This window comes from Canis lupus, chromosome 28 (assembly GCF_011100685.1).
Source record: "Canis lupus familiaris isolate Mischka breed German Shepherd chromosome 28, alternate assembly UU_Cfam_GSD_1.0, whole genome shotgun sequence".
Classification (NCBI taxonomy): domain Eukaryota; kingdom Metazoa; phylum Chordata; class Mammalia; order Carnivora; family Canidae; genus Canis; species Canis lupus.
The window spans coordinates 33,602,465-33,616,755 of NC_049249.1; the positions used below are offsets into that span (position 1 = coordinate 33,602,465).

The window sequence follows — 14,291 nt, forward strand, 5'->3', positions numbered from 1 at the left end:
ATCCAAGGATTTCTCATTTGTCAGCGCCCCCTGAGCTCTCCTAGCACCACACTGGGGGCAAAGGCTGAACAGGATTTCGTGGGCAAAGCACTCGGCACAGGCATGGCTCTTTTAGCTTGCCCTAATAAACGGCTGGTCCCTGCTCCCTTCTGGGCCCAGTATGCAAACACTGTCCACAGCCCGGAATTACGTGCTTTCTGTAACTAAATCTGGGGACAGTCTCAGCTGGGATTGACTTTTGCTCCTAACGGCACTAAAGTACCGAAGGTATCAAGCAGTAGTTCTGAGGTCTGGCTGGCTATTCATTAGAAACACAAGGAGAGCGTTTAAACATTTAGACATCCAGGCCCTTCTCCTAAGGATCCTAATTTTAACCAGCGGCCTGAAATGGGGTTCAAGGATAGATATTTTTCCAACTTTGCCCAGGTGATTCTGTTCTACAACCAAGATGGAGAATCAGTGAATGATAAGGCCTAGTGTTCTGAATCTCCTTGGTACCTGGGCTTCCTCATCAATAAGGTAAGGAAATAGTCATTGCCCTCCTAGGGTGGTTTACCATGTTGATGCAGGTAAACTGCCAACGTAGCAAATTAACGTCGGTCCTACGTGGAGGCTTCTGCTATTACTTTTATCGGTGGTGCCCTAGATCCTCTTTTTTCTTTCACTCTGCCTGTGACGAACATTCTCAAGTCAGTGTTATCACTCAAACATACAGCGAATCTTCACAACTACTGTGTTAAATTGGAAAAGTCTGGTCCAAATTCTGTTTCAACCATTTCCCAGAGAGGAAGCCTTCCTCTGGCCACCAGAACCCCAACGAGGCATTCTCAACCTAGAAACTGCAAGCATGTACTGTGGCTTCAGAAAACCAAAATGATCATTCAGATTCCTATTCCAAACCCATGATCTTAATTTCTAGAAAGAAAAAACAAAAACAAAAACAAAAACAACTATGTTCCCCTGGGCACAGGGTATATAATACTTTGAGAAATCTGGAGCTTACCTGGCGCATTTCCTTATAGTTGTGGTGCTTAAAATCCAGGTCATCGGTGGTGGTCATTTCATTCCGTCGGTGGTAATAGTTATTTGGATCTAGGGACAGAAATATGGTTTTGAATTCACTCACGTAATTCTGTTGCTTGTGGTGGCTCTGTTAGTTGCCTGATTGGTGCAGAGACACAACCCAATCTCCAGCTTCTAACATATGCACAGAGGCGAGAGAACCAACTGTCGAAAAGCACCTCAGGAGTCAAAATTAGCCAGTGGTAGAGATGGGCCTAGAGCCAGAATGCCTGGTTCAAATCTCCACTCCTCTACTTAAGTGCTGTGTGACCTTGGATAAGTCACTGGAGCAGTCTCTGCCCTAGATTCCTTACCCTTAAACAGGGAAGAAAGGTACTTCCCTCACTTTTAGTATTAGTTGGGATAACCTATGTACCTGGAAAACTGTTGACACTTAAGGAATGAATGAGTGAACAAATATCACAACTGTATATATACATGGAAAGCCCTAAAAGTATGGTGCACACTATTAGTTACTCATCCAACATTCAGTCCATTTCCATCCTTCCTAACAGAAACTCTGTGTGGTTTGGGAATCACTCCAATGCTTCTGGGAAACAGACCTCGCATCTCAGCTCAGGGGTCCAGCATGAGAGATTTCAACCAGTCAGAGCACAGCACACCCTGGCCACTCTTACTGGTCCAGATTGAAGGGAAAGACTTTAATGGCACAGAGGAGGAGTGAGAGAGAATCTCTCCAGAGTAGAGGAAGAGAGAACCCCACCAGCACCAGGAGTTACTGAAGCCACCCTGGAGCCCAATCAATCTCCCTTGGGACTTCCAATCACATGAGAGATCAAATTCCCTTGCCCCACTAATCCAGGGGGGCTGAGGTTTCTGTTGTTGGAGCCAGGGCACCCCAACTATATTAACACTGTAGCCTATGGGGACTGGGATTCAGGGGTCTGGGAGATGTCTGTCCTTGACTTGATTCTCTTCCCCATATAAATTAACCCTTTTCATTAATTCACATAGGCTCTATTATTTATATAATTATGGAAACAAAGGACACTCAGAAGAAAGGACAGGAGGGGGAAGAAGAGTGAGGAGGAAGATAAAGGGGAGGAGCACTCAGTGGACCTGGAGGTCTTTCCCCGGACCTGACCTGCAGCAGGGCCCATGGCATCTCTGTCTGGACGATGAAGCTAGAAACCCTGGCCAGCTCCTGACCTAGAGTTAACACGGTGCTTTAGACAGGTCACCCTCCTAACCCAGACACCATGGAGGCAAGGCTGAAGCCACAGCAGCTGTGGGTTTGATCCAAGGAGCTTGAAGGAGGATTCCAGAGGCAATGGCAGTGGTGGATGACAGAGGGGATGAGCCTTTGCTCCAAGTGGTATCAGGGGCAGCAGGTCTCGATTCGTGCCATCAAAGGTGCTCCTCAGACCAGCACTCTGGCTGCCTCTCAGACCTAGCCCAGACCTACCGAATCAGAACCCACAAGTTAAAAACAACCTCAGCTGACGCCACAGGCTCGGAAGTCTGAGGAGCACTGTCTTAAAGTACTGAGCACGCTGCCAGCAGAGACCAGGCACTCTGCGTACACCATGCACAGCTGCCATCAACCGAGCCAGCTGCGAGTCTGTGTCCCCAGAGCCACAGGTCATGACCACCATAACCGACCCTGCCAGGGTTCACTGACCACTGGCTTCACCCTTGAGGCCTGAGGCGACATGCAATGAGTTGAAAATCATATAGAGACCCAAACACCACAAAGCCAGATTTTAATATCCACAGAAGTAGTATTTGCTGATAATACTATTAGAAACAAGGACTGTCACTGAAGTGGGATTAGCACGTGGGCAAACTGGCACTTTGTCCAGGAAAGAGCAAAAGCAGATCAGGTTTGGCACAAGCCCCCCAATTATGTTTCAAGCACTTTCCTTCTGGGAGTGCGTGCTGACCACACACAAGCTGCCTCCCCTTGGGTTTCCAAACCCGTATGTTTCCAAGCAAAGGTAAAGCTTATTTTTCACATTAATTTACACTTCATTTGCCCATATGATGTCTTCTAAGAGCTCCTCAACACTCCCCCAAGTCCCAGAGGCCTCTTTCCAAAACTCTTTAAAGTCCCTTTGTCTTCAAACACAAGTTATGCCTTCAAGGTTCTTCAAAAGGATAGAAGAAAAACTCAGAAGTTGAAGTAGCTCCGTGATTGGCAATGTTCTACCTTCCTTAAGACTAATCCACTTGCCTAAGGACAAGGGTACAAGTTCCAGAACTGTCTCAAAACCACAGGTCAAGTATTTTTCACCACTTCCCAGCTCCCACATTTTGAGCAAACAATTCTTGATTTGTCAATTCATTCTACTTGGATCAAGTTTTATTGAGAACCTATTAGGAGCTCAGTACAGTAGGCAAAGAACCAACTCCAGCCCTCTTGGGGCCCAGAGTCTTCAATCACAGCCAATTAGTCAAACCACCAGCCCCTTCTTCTATCTGTGGGTCAAAGATCCCATTTTCTTGTGAGGCATCTATTCCAGATGCTTCAGATAAAACTGCCTTGCCCAATCTGCAGAGTCATGAATATGTGAGCACGGTCCGGCCATGAAGCATGAGTCCTCTACCCACAGTCACTGGCTCAGAGGTGATCCCAAGATCTGAGGATCCAAGCTGGGGCAATCACATGACTATTTCCCCGCAGAGCTATAGGAGGAGAATCAGTCTCCTTCTACTGGCATTGCCTGGATGGTGGGTGAGTTTGGGGTATTGATCTCTCTGTCCATGAGATGGAGAGAAGGGGAGCCCTGACTCCCCAAGAAGACCCCGACTTAGTGACCTATTCTTGCCTGAAGCTAGAGTCAGAGTCAAATCCACCCCCGGGAATTCTCATTTATGTGAGCCAAAATCCCTCCCCCAACCAAAGCTAATTAGAATAGGGCTTCTGGCATTTGAAACATCAGTCCTGATTCAGTCTGTGAGGCCTTTATCCTCACAGATGGAGCTTTGGAGAATCAGTCTCCTACTTCCCTTCGAGTGTGTGGTTTTGCACTTCATATGTGCTGAAGACCAGTTGATTCTTTCCGGAACACCTTAGTTACAGGGATGAATTCCTGATGAGGCATGTGGAGCCTAAGGCCATCCCCCTGACTTCTCTTATTCAGAGGTCAGCAAGTCAAAATGAGGCCATTAGAGTGAGCCCTGACCCCTTACGCCTGGTATCTCTAGCGAGGGGGAGGCAGACACAGAGGTAAGCACACAGGGAGAAGGCTCTGTGGAGGTGAGGGCACGGCTGGGGTGATGCATCTACAAGACAAGGAACCCAGATTGCCAGCAGCCCTGCAGAAGCTGGGGGTACAGACCGGGAGCAGGTTCTCCCACACAGCCTCTGAAGGAGCCAGCCCTACTGACGCCTTGATCTGGGACTCAAGGCCTCCAGAACTGAGACGGTACCTTTCTATTACTCTAAACCACGCAGATTTGGGTCCTCTTCCCAGCAGCCTTAGGAGACCGCTGCACACTTGGGACATTCCTGCCTCCTCACTGCCATGGACACCTGCTCTTCCCATCCCCAAACTCACGCCAGCTCACTACACAGGGCTCTTTTCACGAGTACAGTGATAATTCCAGACCAAACCGCATTACTGGAAATCCACAGAAGCACCAAGATTCTTGAACAATTTTGCTTATCTATTTGCTGCTTTGGGGACCTTGCTTGGAGCGGGTGCTCAGCTGGGAGAGGAGAGGGTATCTTTGCTGGAAAGGAGGCTCACATGCAATCAAGAATCGCTGGGCTCATGAATCCTTTGACAAGCTCCATCCCGAGTAGGCCATCCGCAGAGCTAGAGTTTAGAGGTCCCGGGGATGGCGGAGGGGATGGAGAAGTGATTACCTAGGGTGTGTTTATGGGTCCATGATGAAGTTCAGAAACTAGACAGGGCTGCTGCTTGCAACACGCGAATATGCTAAGTACACTGACCTATATCTTTAAAACAGTTCGTTGTATGTTATGCAAGATTCACCTCATTTTTTTTTTTAAATAAAGGACTGCCATCATTTAAAAAAAATGATCCCCTGCTATACTATGAGCCTTAGGCTTTATTTTCCTATTCACAGTCCTCAGAGTGCTCCCTGAGGATGAGGAGGCCACCAGAGGCACACAGCCACAGCAGATCTTCCTCTACGTGCCTCAAGGCCAGCCTCTCCCACAAGGAAATGCCTGCCCCAGTGGCCCTGCGACCTCCCGAAGCCCCAAAGCCCCAACACCCCCAGCACAGATTCCTGAGTGCAGACAGCCTTCCCAAATGCTAACTGAGCACAAAAGAGCTGGCCCCCTGGTGAAAAGAAGTCACATCTGCCCACACCCCACCTGACTGTTACGACAAAGTTCATTCCGAGAGGGGCAAGGAGGAGGGCTGGAACCCTTGTGTTGAGGCCAGGTCATTACTGTCAGTGGAAGCACCAAGCCCATGACTGCAAGTGGCTCCAAACGGGGAGCAGCACGTCATTCACGCTTATTTTCCTCTCACCCCCATTTCATATTATCCTACAGCATAACAGCTCTGCTGTGCTGCTCGCAGACACCGGCAACCCCTCTGATCACTTGGCTGACGCTGCTTCTCCAGACAGTCCTGGGGAACTATTTGCAGCCTGACAGGAGAAACTCTCAGAAAAGACAACTGTTAAGACTACTGATGTTAAAAAAAAAAAAAAAAAAAAAAAGACTACTGATGTTGCTGCAGTTCCCCGGAACCAATAAGGGGCGGATGGACCAAGAGAAACCACAGGTTTATTTGAATCAGTAAGGGCAAGTCACCCTCAGTTGCAGGGAGGGCGGGCTGCAGCCAGCAAGGCTGGATCCCCCTCAATTGGAGTGGTTCCCTGGGGGGGAAAGGATGCCCGATGCGCTTCTCTCGTTACCCCGTTGCTCTGGGGGGAGCAAAGGTGTCCATCTCCTCCCGGAACCTCTGGGCCTTGCCTCAGAACAGGCACATTCTAACGTGTTTGATGCATGAATGCATGAGTGAGGAATGAGAGAATGGGTGGACGGATGGATAGGTATCCCAATCAAGATATTTAGGAAAGACTACTTACAAAAAAGATAACACTTTCTGGGGCTAGGAAACCTCGGAGAAGGGGCCCGCTTTATGCTGCGATACTACTCCCTCTTGCCACCACGGCAGAGCAAAGACTGGCAGGCAGGGCAGAGGGGGTGGTGAATGACAACCACATCCTCCGGATTGAAGGCGATTGTGGAACATTAGGCCATCCCGGGTCTCCCGGGTACTCGTTTTCTAAGGCTGCGAGCATAAACTATCATAAAATAGGCAGTTTGAAACAAATTTACTCTCTCACAGTGCTGAAGGATAGAAGTCTGAAATCCAGGTGTGGGCAGGGCTGTGCACACTCAAGCCTTCCTTGCCTCTCCCCAGCTTCTGGAAGTTGCTGGCAACCCCTGGCTTGTGGCCACACCGTGCCAATCTCTGCCTCTATTACCATCAGGCCTTCTCCTTCAGTGTCTCTGTTTTCTCTTCCTAAGGACGCCAGTCACTGGATTTAAGGCCCACGCTAAGCTTACCTAATCACGCCTGCAAAGACCCTCTTTCCAAATAAGATCACATTCTGAGGTGCCCAATGGACAAAATAGGGGGGATGCTATTCAACCCAACGTAGTCATGGCATGCACTACACAGAGGCCCACTGGGGGAGGACCACCCACCTTTCTGAACTGAGCTATTTTGGTACAATAAGACCTAAGCTTCTTGCTGTGTTACTGAGCCCAGGGCAGGAGGGAAATCTGTGGCTCCCCATGTGACCTGCTCTCTCATCTCCAAATCTGAGTCCTCTGCACAAGGGGGAGACATGCGATGGAGGCATTGTGATTTCCCGGAAAAGTAGAGGTTTATCCCCACCAGAATATCTTAAGAGCAGCCAGTAGCCTGTAAGCTACATACAGAGGACAAAACAGAACCAGGACAAGAAGAAATGAGACCTCTTCTCATCTCATTCTCCCGCCATCCATGGGGTCTGGTGACCTTAGAAATAAATGACTTAGCCACAGAACCAAATGGTCTGACCAAAGACAGTAAAAGAAAGTGGGAGGAGGAAAGGGAGACAATGACATCTGTTCTGCACTGACCGCGTGAGGGCACTCTACAAATGGCTCTTGCTTAGCCTTTGCAGTGTCTGTGCATCAGGAATGGAAGAGCAGATGAACAATGACAAGGCAGGAGGGCAGCCTGTGTGCATTCCAGGGGGCAACAGAGTCCTTCTCGTGGAACTCATGACTTTGAAAGGCAAGGCTCCATCAAGCCAGGATGGGAGAAGGGAGAGGAAGGGAGCTCCTGGTCTCTATCTAAAAAAGAAACTGATGTTTCAATCCCACTCGGCCCCCTCTCCCAACCCAGAAGTTTGAGAGACAGGAAGTCAGAAGAAGACAGAGCCAGACAGGGAATGGGAAGCAGAGGAAAGGTCTAGGTGGGGAGGGCACAGTCACAGGCCAGTCTGTGGAGAAAGGCAGCAAACCATGGATCCCCTTTGCTGGGATGACCAGGAGCCTCAGGGACAGAAATGTTGATTGTCAGGCCTGTGTGGTTCTATGTTACATGCAGCAAAGCCCCCTTTTTAATCTCCAAACCTCAGCAATAATCCTTCATGTGAATCAGCATCAGTGGAGACTGTTGCTCTCAAGTCCAGGGGAAGGGGAACGATGGCGTGAGCTGACCAGGAGCAGCACCAGGAGGAGTCACATGAAGCAGAAGGCAGAAAGTGACCACCTGGAAAGTGCAAGCGACCACCCCAGGTAGCCCCAGAAATACTGGGGGGCAGGAGGGGAATGGAGGCTCAGGACCTCCATAGGTACATGGGGAGGGCTTGAGTCATCTCACGGAGATGCTTTAGGGAAGGGGGACACAGGAGTGGAAGGAGTTGGTCCCAATTCTACAGGGAAGCTATTGTCTCCACTTCAGACACGAGAAAAGCAAAGCACAGAGTATTTCCACATCCTGCACAAGACCACAGGTGCCAAGGGATGACAGTAGAACTTGAGCTGACGCCTAATCTAAGCCAGAGCTCATGCCCTTTCTCTCCACTCGGCTTCCCTGAAAGGGACACGAATTCTCTCTCTCTCTCTCTCTTTTTTTTTTTTTTCAGATCACATAAGGCCCAGGCAACCAGTAACCATGAAGGCAGGCTGAAGCTGGTACACAGCCACTCTCGTGAGGGCTTCTAGTCTCATCTGGAGGAGGCTGAAAACGTCACCCACAGCAAAGGAAGATAAAATAAGGAACACAGCAACTTTGTGTTCTGATTCCTGTCTTTTCAAAAAATAATAGCCAGTTCCATGGGACAATGGGTATCCACACTGTGGTCTTTGTGAAGAAATGTGGAAGGTAGCAAAATAAGTAGATTTACGAAGTCCTCTGCAGCTATGCTGACCCAATGGAGCCCATCCTTCCCCCAACTTCTCCATATTGATGGGAAGCAGGTGAGGGTGGCTGAAGACAAGCAAGACAGGTGGTGGTCTTACAATTGAAATATTTCCTCAGTGATCTATGACTGGGAGGGTATGTGTGTTGGGAGGAAGGAGGGAGATGCAGCGTATCCAGCGGTCTTGGCCCACCTGCAGGAATGACTGTGGGGCATCTTCCCTTAGCAGAGCTTCTGTGCTGGAGGGAAAACAAGCTCCTGCCCCCAGACCTCCGCACATCTCCTCACAAGGTCTTGAGTTGCATCCAAGAACACCTAGACACCTCTGCACTGTGCAGATGGAGGGCAGTTGCTCAGACCTGGTGGCAGGGAAGATGAGATGGAAGGAGTGGTGCTTTCCCAGGGAGGATGGAATCACACCTTTATGGCAGGAGCCTCTGAGCAGCACCAGGGCTCAAGCATTACCCTCCCCTGTAGTCCCCTGAAGTCATTTCCCAGGACTCTGGGCCCAGTCCTGCTGCCCTGTGGGAAGTCATATGTAGAGCAATGGGGCTTTTTTCAGAAACAGCACACATGGCAGTATTGTTTGCAGTAGCAAAATAAATGAGAACTGGCAACTCTGTGACCTCGAAGTCAGCCAGTGTGTGTTTTAACCTGAAATATTTATTAAAAGTATATCTTAGAAAAAAAAATAAATAAATAAAATAAAATAAAATAAAATAAAATAAAATAAAAGTATATCTTAGGAAGCTCTCCGCAGCTTCTGATATGCATAGATCTTTAGGCATTCTCATCCAAAGTGGGAAAATCCATTCAAATTTGGGGAAGAGGACTTTTTAAAAATGTATTTACTGGGCAGCCCCGGTGGCGCAGCGGTTTGGCGCCGCCTGCAGCTTGGGGTGTGATCCTGGAGGCCTGGGATCGAGTCCCACATCAGGCTCCCTGTGGAGCCTGCTTCTCCCTCTGCCTGTGTCTCTGCCTCTCTCTCTCTGTGTCTATGACTAAATAAATGGAATCTTTAAAAAAATAAAAAATTAAAAAAAAATTAAAAAAAATAAAAATGTATTTACTTATTTATTTATTTATTTTAGAGAGAGAGAGAGTATGAACAGGGGACAGGGAGCAGGCAAAAAGAGGGAGAGAGAATCTCCAGCAAACTCCCTGCTGAGCATGGAGCCCAACACAGGGCTTGATCCTGTGAGATCACACAGGCCCCTGAGATCATGATCTGAGCCAAAATCAAGAGTTGGCCACTTAACCAACTAAGTCACCCAGGGATCCTGACTTTTTTTCAACTTTTCAAATAATGAACAACCCAGAAGGTATTTGTTAGATGAAATAAGTCAGACTGAGAAAGACAAATACCATATGATTTCAGTCATATATGGAATCTAAAAAAACAAATGAATAAACAAGCAAACAAAAAGCAGAACCAGACCCATAAATACAGAGAACAAATTGGTGGTTGCCAGAGGGGAAAGGGTGGGGGATTGGTCTTGTCCAATCACTACTATGCTGTACACCTGAAACTCATGCAACATTGTGTCAACTATGCTCAAATAGATTTAAAAAAAAGAATACAGAATATTTTTAAATGAAAAAATTTTAATTATGGTATAATACATATATAATTTATCATCCTAACCATTTTTAAGAGTACAGTTAGGTTGCATTAAATATATCCACATTGTTGTGAGTCAGATCTCTAGAACTTTCTCATCTTGCAAAACTGAAACTGTAACCATCAACAACACTCCAGTTTCTTTTCATTTTGAGCTTTAAAAATCCTATTAATAGACTATGACATGCGGTAATTCATTTTCCAGTTCAAAAATTTCTGGAAACATTACTCAAGAAAGCTTGAAAAGAATCACCACCTTCTTCTGCCCCGACCTGAGAGTTCACAGGAAGATGGCAAGCACAGAACAAAGAGAGCAGAAGCAAAAGTAAATGAATTTTTCATAAACAAGCGTTCCAGGAAAAACAGACTCTAGGCAGTTGCATTTAGACCACAAGGTCCGAGCAGCTGAGTTGGTTGGGTCATCTCTGTCTTTGGCCTCATTAACTTGCACAAAGGAACTGTGCCAACAGCAGGGCAATGAGCAAGGTTCACTTACCCACGTGGATGTGGGGACCCCTGAGCTGCCCCAGTCCCTCTGGTGTGACCATTACCAGGTGGCATGTTCAAAGGCCAGTTCCCCTCTGTGTAGACTGCTAAGTAGTTTCTAGAAGAGAAATGGCCCTAAAAACTTGGGGTTGGAAATAAAGCCATTCAAAGTCTGTACTTGAAACCCATCTAGATTTCACACTGCAACTATTGTGTTTAAATTGCCCCAAGGATCTATCTTCAAACACACCCCCCCTCAAGAATAACTTCCCAGGGAAATATTTATTTCATGAGACTCTCACAGGCTACACTTTGCCCTTTACCAGCAGTGGATGAATTCCTGTCCACAGAGAGAAACCATGACCCTGCTCTTTAAAGCAGGCAGGCATAGGCAGGAGAGCAAGCCTCCTAGCCTGGCACAAAGAGGGCCTCTCAGATAGCCGCCTGTTTCTGAGTCTGCAGACTCTGTGTGCTCTGCAAAGCCCAGTGGGCCTGGGGTGGCAGCAGGTGGGACCTGTAGTGACAACTCCAACACAAACCAGCCACAAGAGGAGCCCAGGTCCCAAATCATGTTGGCCTTCAACATCCTCTCTGGATCAGCCTTGAAAAGGTGCACACACCCTTTGCACCAGTGACCCTATTTATCAGAATCTAACATAAGCACTAATCCTATAACTGAATAATCCTGTAATTTACACAGTGATTGTGGATACGCACAATGACATAGAAATAAAAACGTTCCTTGTGTGGTTCTTTATGGAACCAAAATATTGGAAACAACTGAACCTCCAACTGTAAGGTAGACTAAAAACTGGATTTTGTCTATAGACTAGATAGATGCATCCACAGAACAGATGGTATCTAATAGTTTTAATGACATAAAAAAAAAGGTTTGCGAGCTAGTAAGTCCAAATATATAACAAAGAATCTGTCTGGTGTGAGTGTGAGTAGGTAGGCAGATAGACCCATCTTTTCTCATCGATACAGAGTTTGTGTTCTAAAAATTCATACTTGGCAAAGCAAGAGCATGGATATTATGGGATCAAGAGAAAAGCAATAAATGACATTAAATGTGCTTTGAAAATGCAATAAATATCAATTCACAGTAGGGGGGCAGGGGGTTGGATGGCTACAGAAATAGCCCGATGGCTATAATGGCATCTGAGAGCGTCAGAACTGGTGATGCGCTTCCCCAGGCTCAGAGAACCACAGAAGTAGCAAGGCTTCACTCTCTCACTAGACAAGAGTGGTAAGGAAAGCTAGAACCCAAAAACGTGCTCCCGTGTTCCCTAGGGACGGACTGCAGGTAGACAGGGATGGCTCTAATGAAGAGCTTTAGGAATGTGCTAGGAGCTTGCTTCCTGCCCTGGAGATGCCCAGGCAGGATGAAGGGGCTGCCATCGACAGGCTCCACGCGGGCACAAACTCACAAGTTCTGAAAGGCCAAACAGAGCCATTCCTGAGCCAGACCACATCAGCCCGTCCAGAGCAGACACCAGCGAGGATCCAGGTGACACACATGTGAATTCAAGCCCCCTTCGTCCTGCCACCCTGAGGGCACACCCAGATATCATCATGTGAAAATAGGCCACAGGAAATAAATAAGCACTCACCCAAAGACACAGGCACCCAAGCACAGTGACTTAAACAGAAAGAGCCTATGTACACAGTCACATTTAAAATTAAGGGCAGTCCTGGTGGTTCAGCGGTTTAGCGCCGCCTTCGGCCCAGGGAGACCCGGAATCGAGTCCCACGTCCCACATCAGGCTCCCCTCTGCCTGTGTCTCTGCCTCTTTCTTTCTGTGTCTCTCATGAATAAATAAAATAAAAATCTTAAAAAATACATTTAAAAATTAATTTCTGGGGAGGTGGGCGGGGAGTTGGGGTAACTGGATGACAGGCACTGAGGAAGGCACTTGATGGGATGAGCACGGGTGTCATACTATATGTCGGCAAATCGAACTTCAATATAAACAAATGAAAAAATAAATAATTAAATTAAATTAATTTCTGACATCTCCTCTACCCAGAGTGGTGGGAGTGCTCGAGGAGAATTAAATATGCTACCAAATATTTTCTCTAATTTTTTTTTTACTTGCTTCTGAGTGGTAGCATTGAGTGAGTTTTCAGCCTTGAAACATGCATCATCTTCAAATCCCAGTAGGCAAAACCACAGTTGACACATCACTTTGCTACCCCCAAATATTCATGATGCTTCTAAGTGGGATTATGGAGGTTTTTATTTCTTCTCTTGCTGCTTAGCTATGTTTTCTAAATATTCTGCAATAGATACAGGTTGGTTTTTTTTTTGTTGTTGTTGTTTTTTTACATGAGAAAAAGATTGCTTGGTTTGTTTGCAGTCACCTTGGCTAGGCACCTGTTCTCCGTCAGCACCCCACCCGCAGTAAGCAGGGAAGGGCGAGCTCACCTGGAAGCGGACAGCCAAGAATCTCCATCCTCATACAGATGCTCCCATTGTCAAACCAGGACTGTGGATTTATGCGGATATAGCGGGCCACCATGGGGACAGGCAGCTCATTGAGAACAGGGATCTCCTTTTCGCTGTTTCCTTCAAATATCTACTTATGCACAAGGGGAAAAAAGGAGAATCGTTTAGAGCTTGATTATCGAGGGATAAAAGGGTGATTCACTCATTCCAGAAGACTTTACTGAGGAATACCCAATGTGTGCTGGGCATTGAGGGGGGGAAAAAGTGAATCAAGCATGGACCCTACTCTCAGGAAGCCCCCCCCCCATCTACTGGGGTAGTAGAGAGGGGAGGAGGAGGGAATACTTGGATAATCCAGGTAAAATCTATTAGTGCCTTGGTAGAGGGATGGCCACGGAGCTCTGGGATTTCAGAAGAAGGAAAGGACCTAGCAGAGCTTTGGGGAGCAGGTGGCATTTGAATTGGTCTTGAAGGAAAACTCTTTAGACCTGTAGGGATGGCAGGGATTCTAGAGAAAAGCAGCAGGAATGACAGGAGAAGCCCAGAGGTGGACTTCCGAAGGAGCAGAGCAGCTGGCTCATGTTTACTGGATCATAGAAGGAGTGTGTGCAGGGCATAAGAAAGAGAAAGAAGATTGAAGCCAGAGATGCCATCCAATTGTGGAAGACTCTGGAAACTGTGTGAGAAAGGAAATGCTTGAGAACCAGAGAAAGAGGGCGACATGAGCAGAACTGGCCAATGTGGGATGAATCATAGGGTGGAAAGATGGAGGTCATTAGAGACCACTGGAGAACTGTGACAGCTGAGGGGCTGTGAGGGATGCCAGCACACTGCCTGTGCCCCATGGCTCCCAGGGCTGACCTGTGAATTCTAGAAGAAACGACATCCCAGCAGCTCAGAATTTTACATTAGCTCTCAAAGGGCCACTTGGCACTGCACTTCAGGGCATGGAAGCAGGGGGTGGGGGACATTATCCACCACTGGTTTGAGTTGACACAGTATCAGCAGACATCGAGGGGGCACACATCACCTCTCTTTGCAGAGACCCACGTAGCTGGGTACCAAGGGCGTGGACAGAGGGAATATGAAACTCACCATGTCTCCAGATCCATTCTTAACAGTGACCCATGTGTGGCTGTCATTGCTCACCATGACCTTGTAGGAAGTCACCCAGTCACTCCTAAAAGAAAATAAGACGTTTTAAAACTACATTTTAAAATGTTTACCTCAGGTGCTTGGGTGGCTCAGTTAGTTAAGCGTCTGTCTTCAGCTCAAGACATGATTGGGGTCCTGGGATCGAGCCCC

At 47.4% G+C, this 14,291-nt stretch overlaps 1 protein-coding gene across 1 annotated transcript in view; it reads right to left on the reverse strand.

Moving 5' to 3' along the window:
* The window catches only part of CPXM2 (carboxypeptidase X, M14 family member 2), a 129,535-nt gene that overhangs the window by 26,587 nt on the left and 88,657 nt on the right, over positions 1 to 14,291 (reverse strand). Inside the window, exons 5-7 of the mRNA XM_038579021.1 lie at positions 14,082 to 14,166; positions 12,966 to 13,116; positions 1,004 to 1,092 (exon numbers count right to left, since the gene is read on the reverse strand). Coding sequence (XP_038434949.1) covers positions 1,004 to 1,092; positions 12,966 to 13,116; positions 14,082 to 14,166 — 325 coding nt within the window. The remainder of the gene's footprint in view (positions 1 to 1,003; positions 1,093 to 12,965; positions 13,117 to 14,081; positions 14,167 to 14,291) is intronic.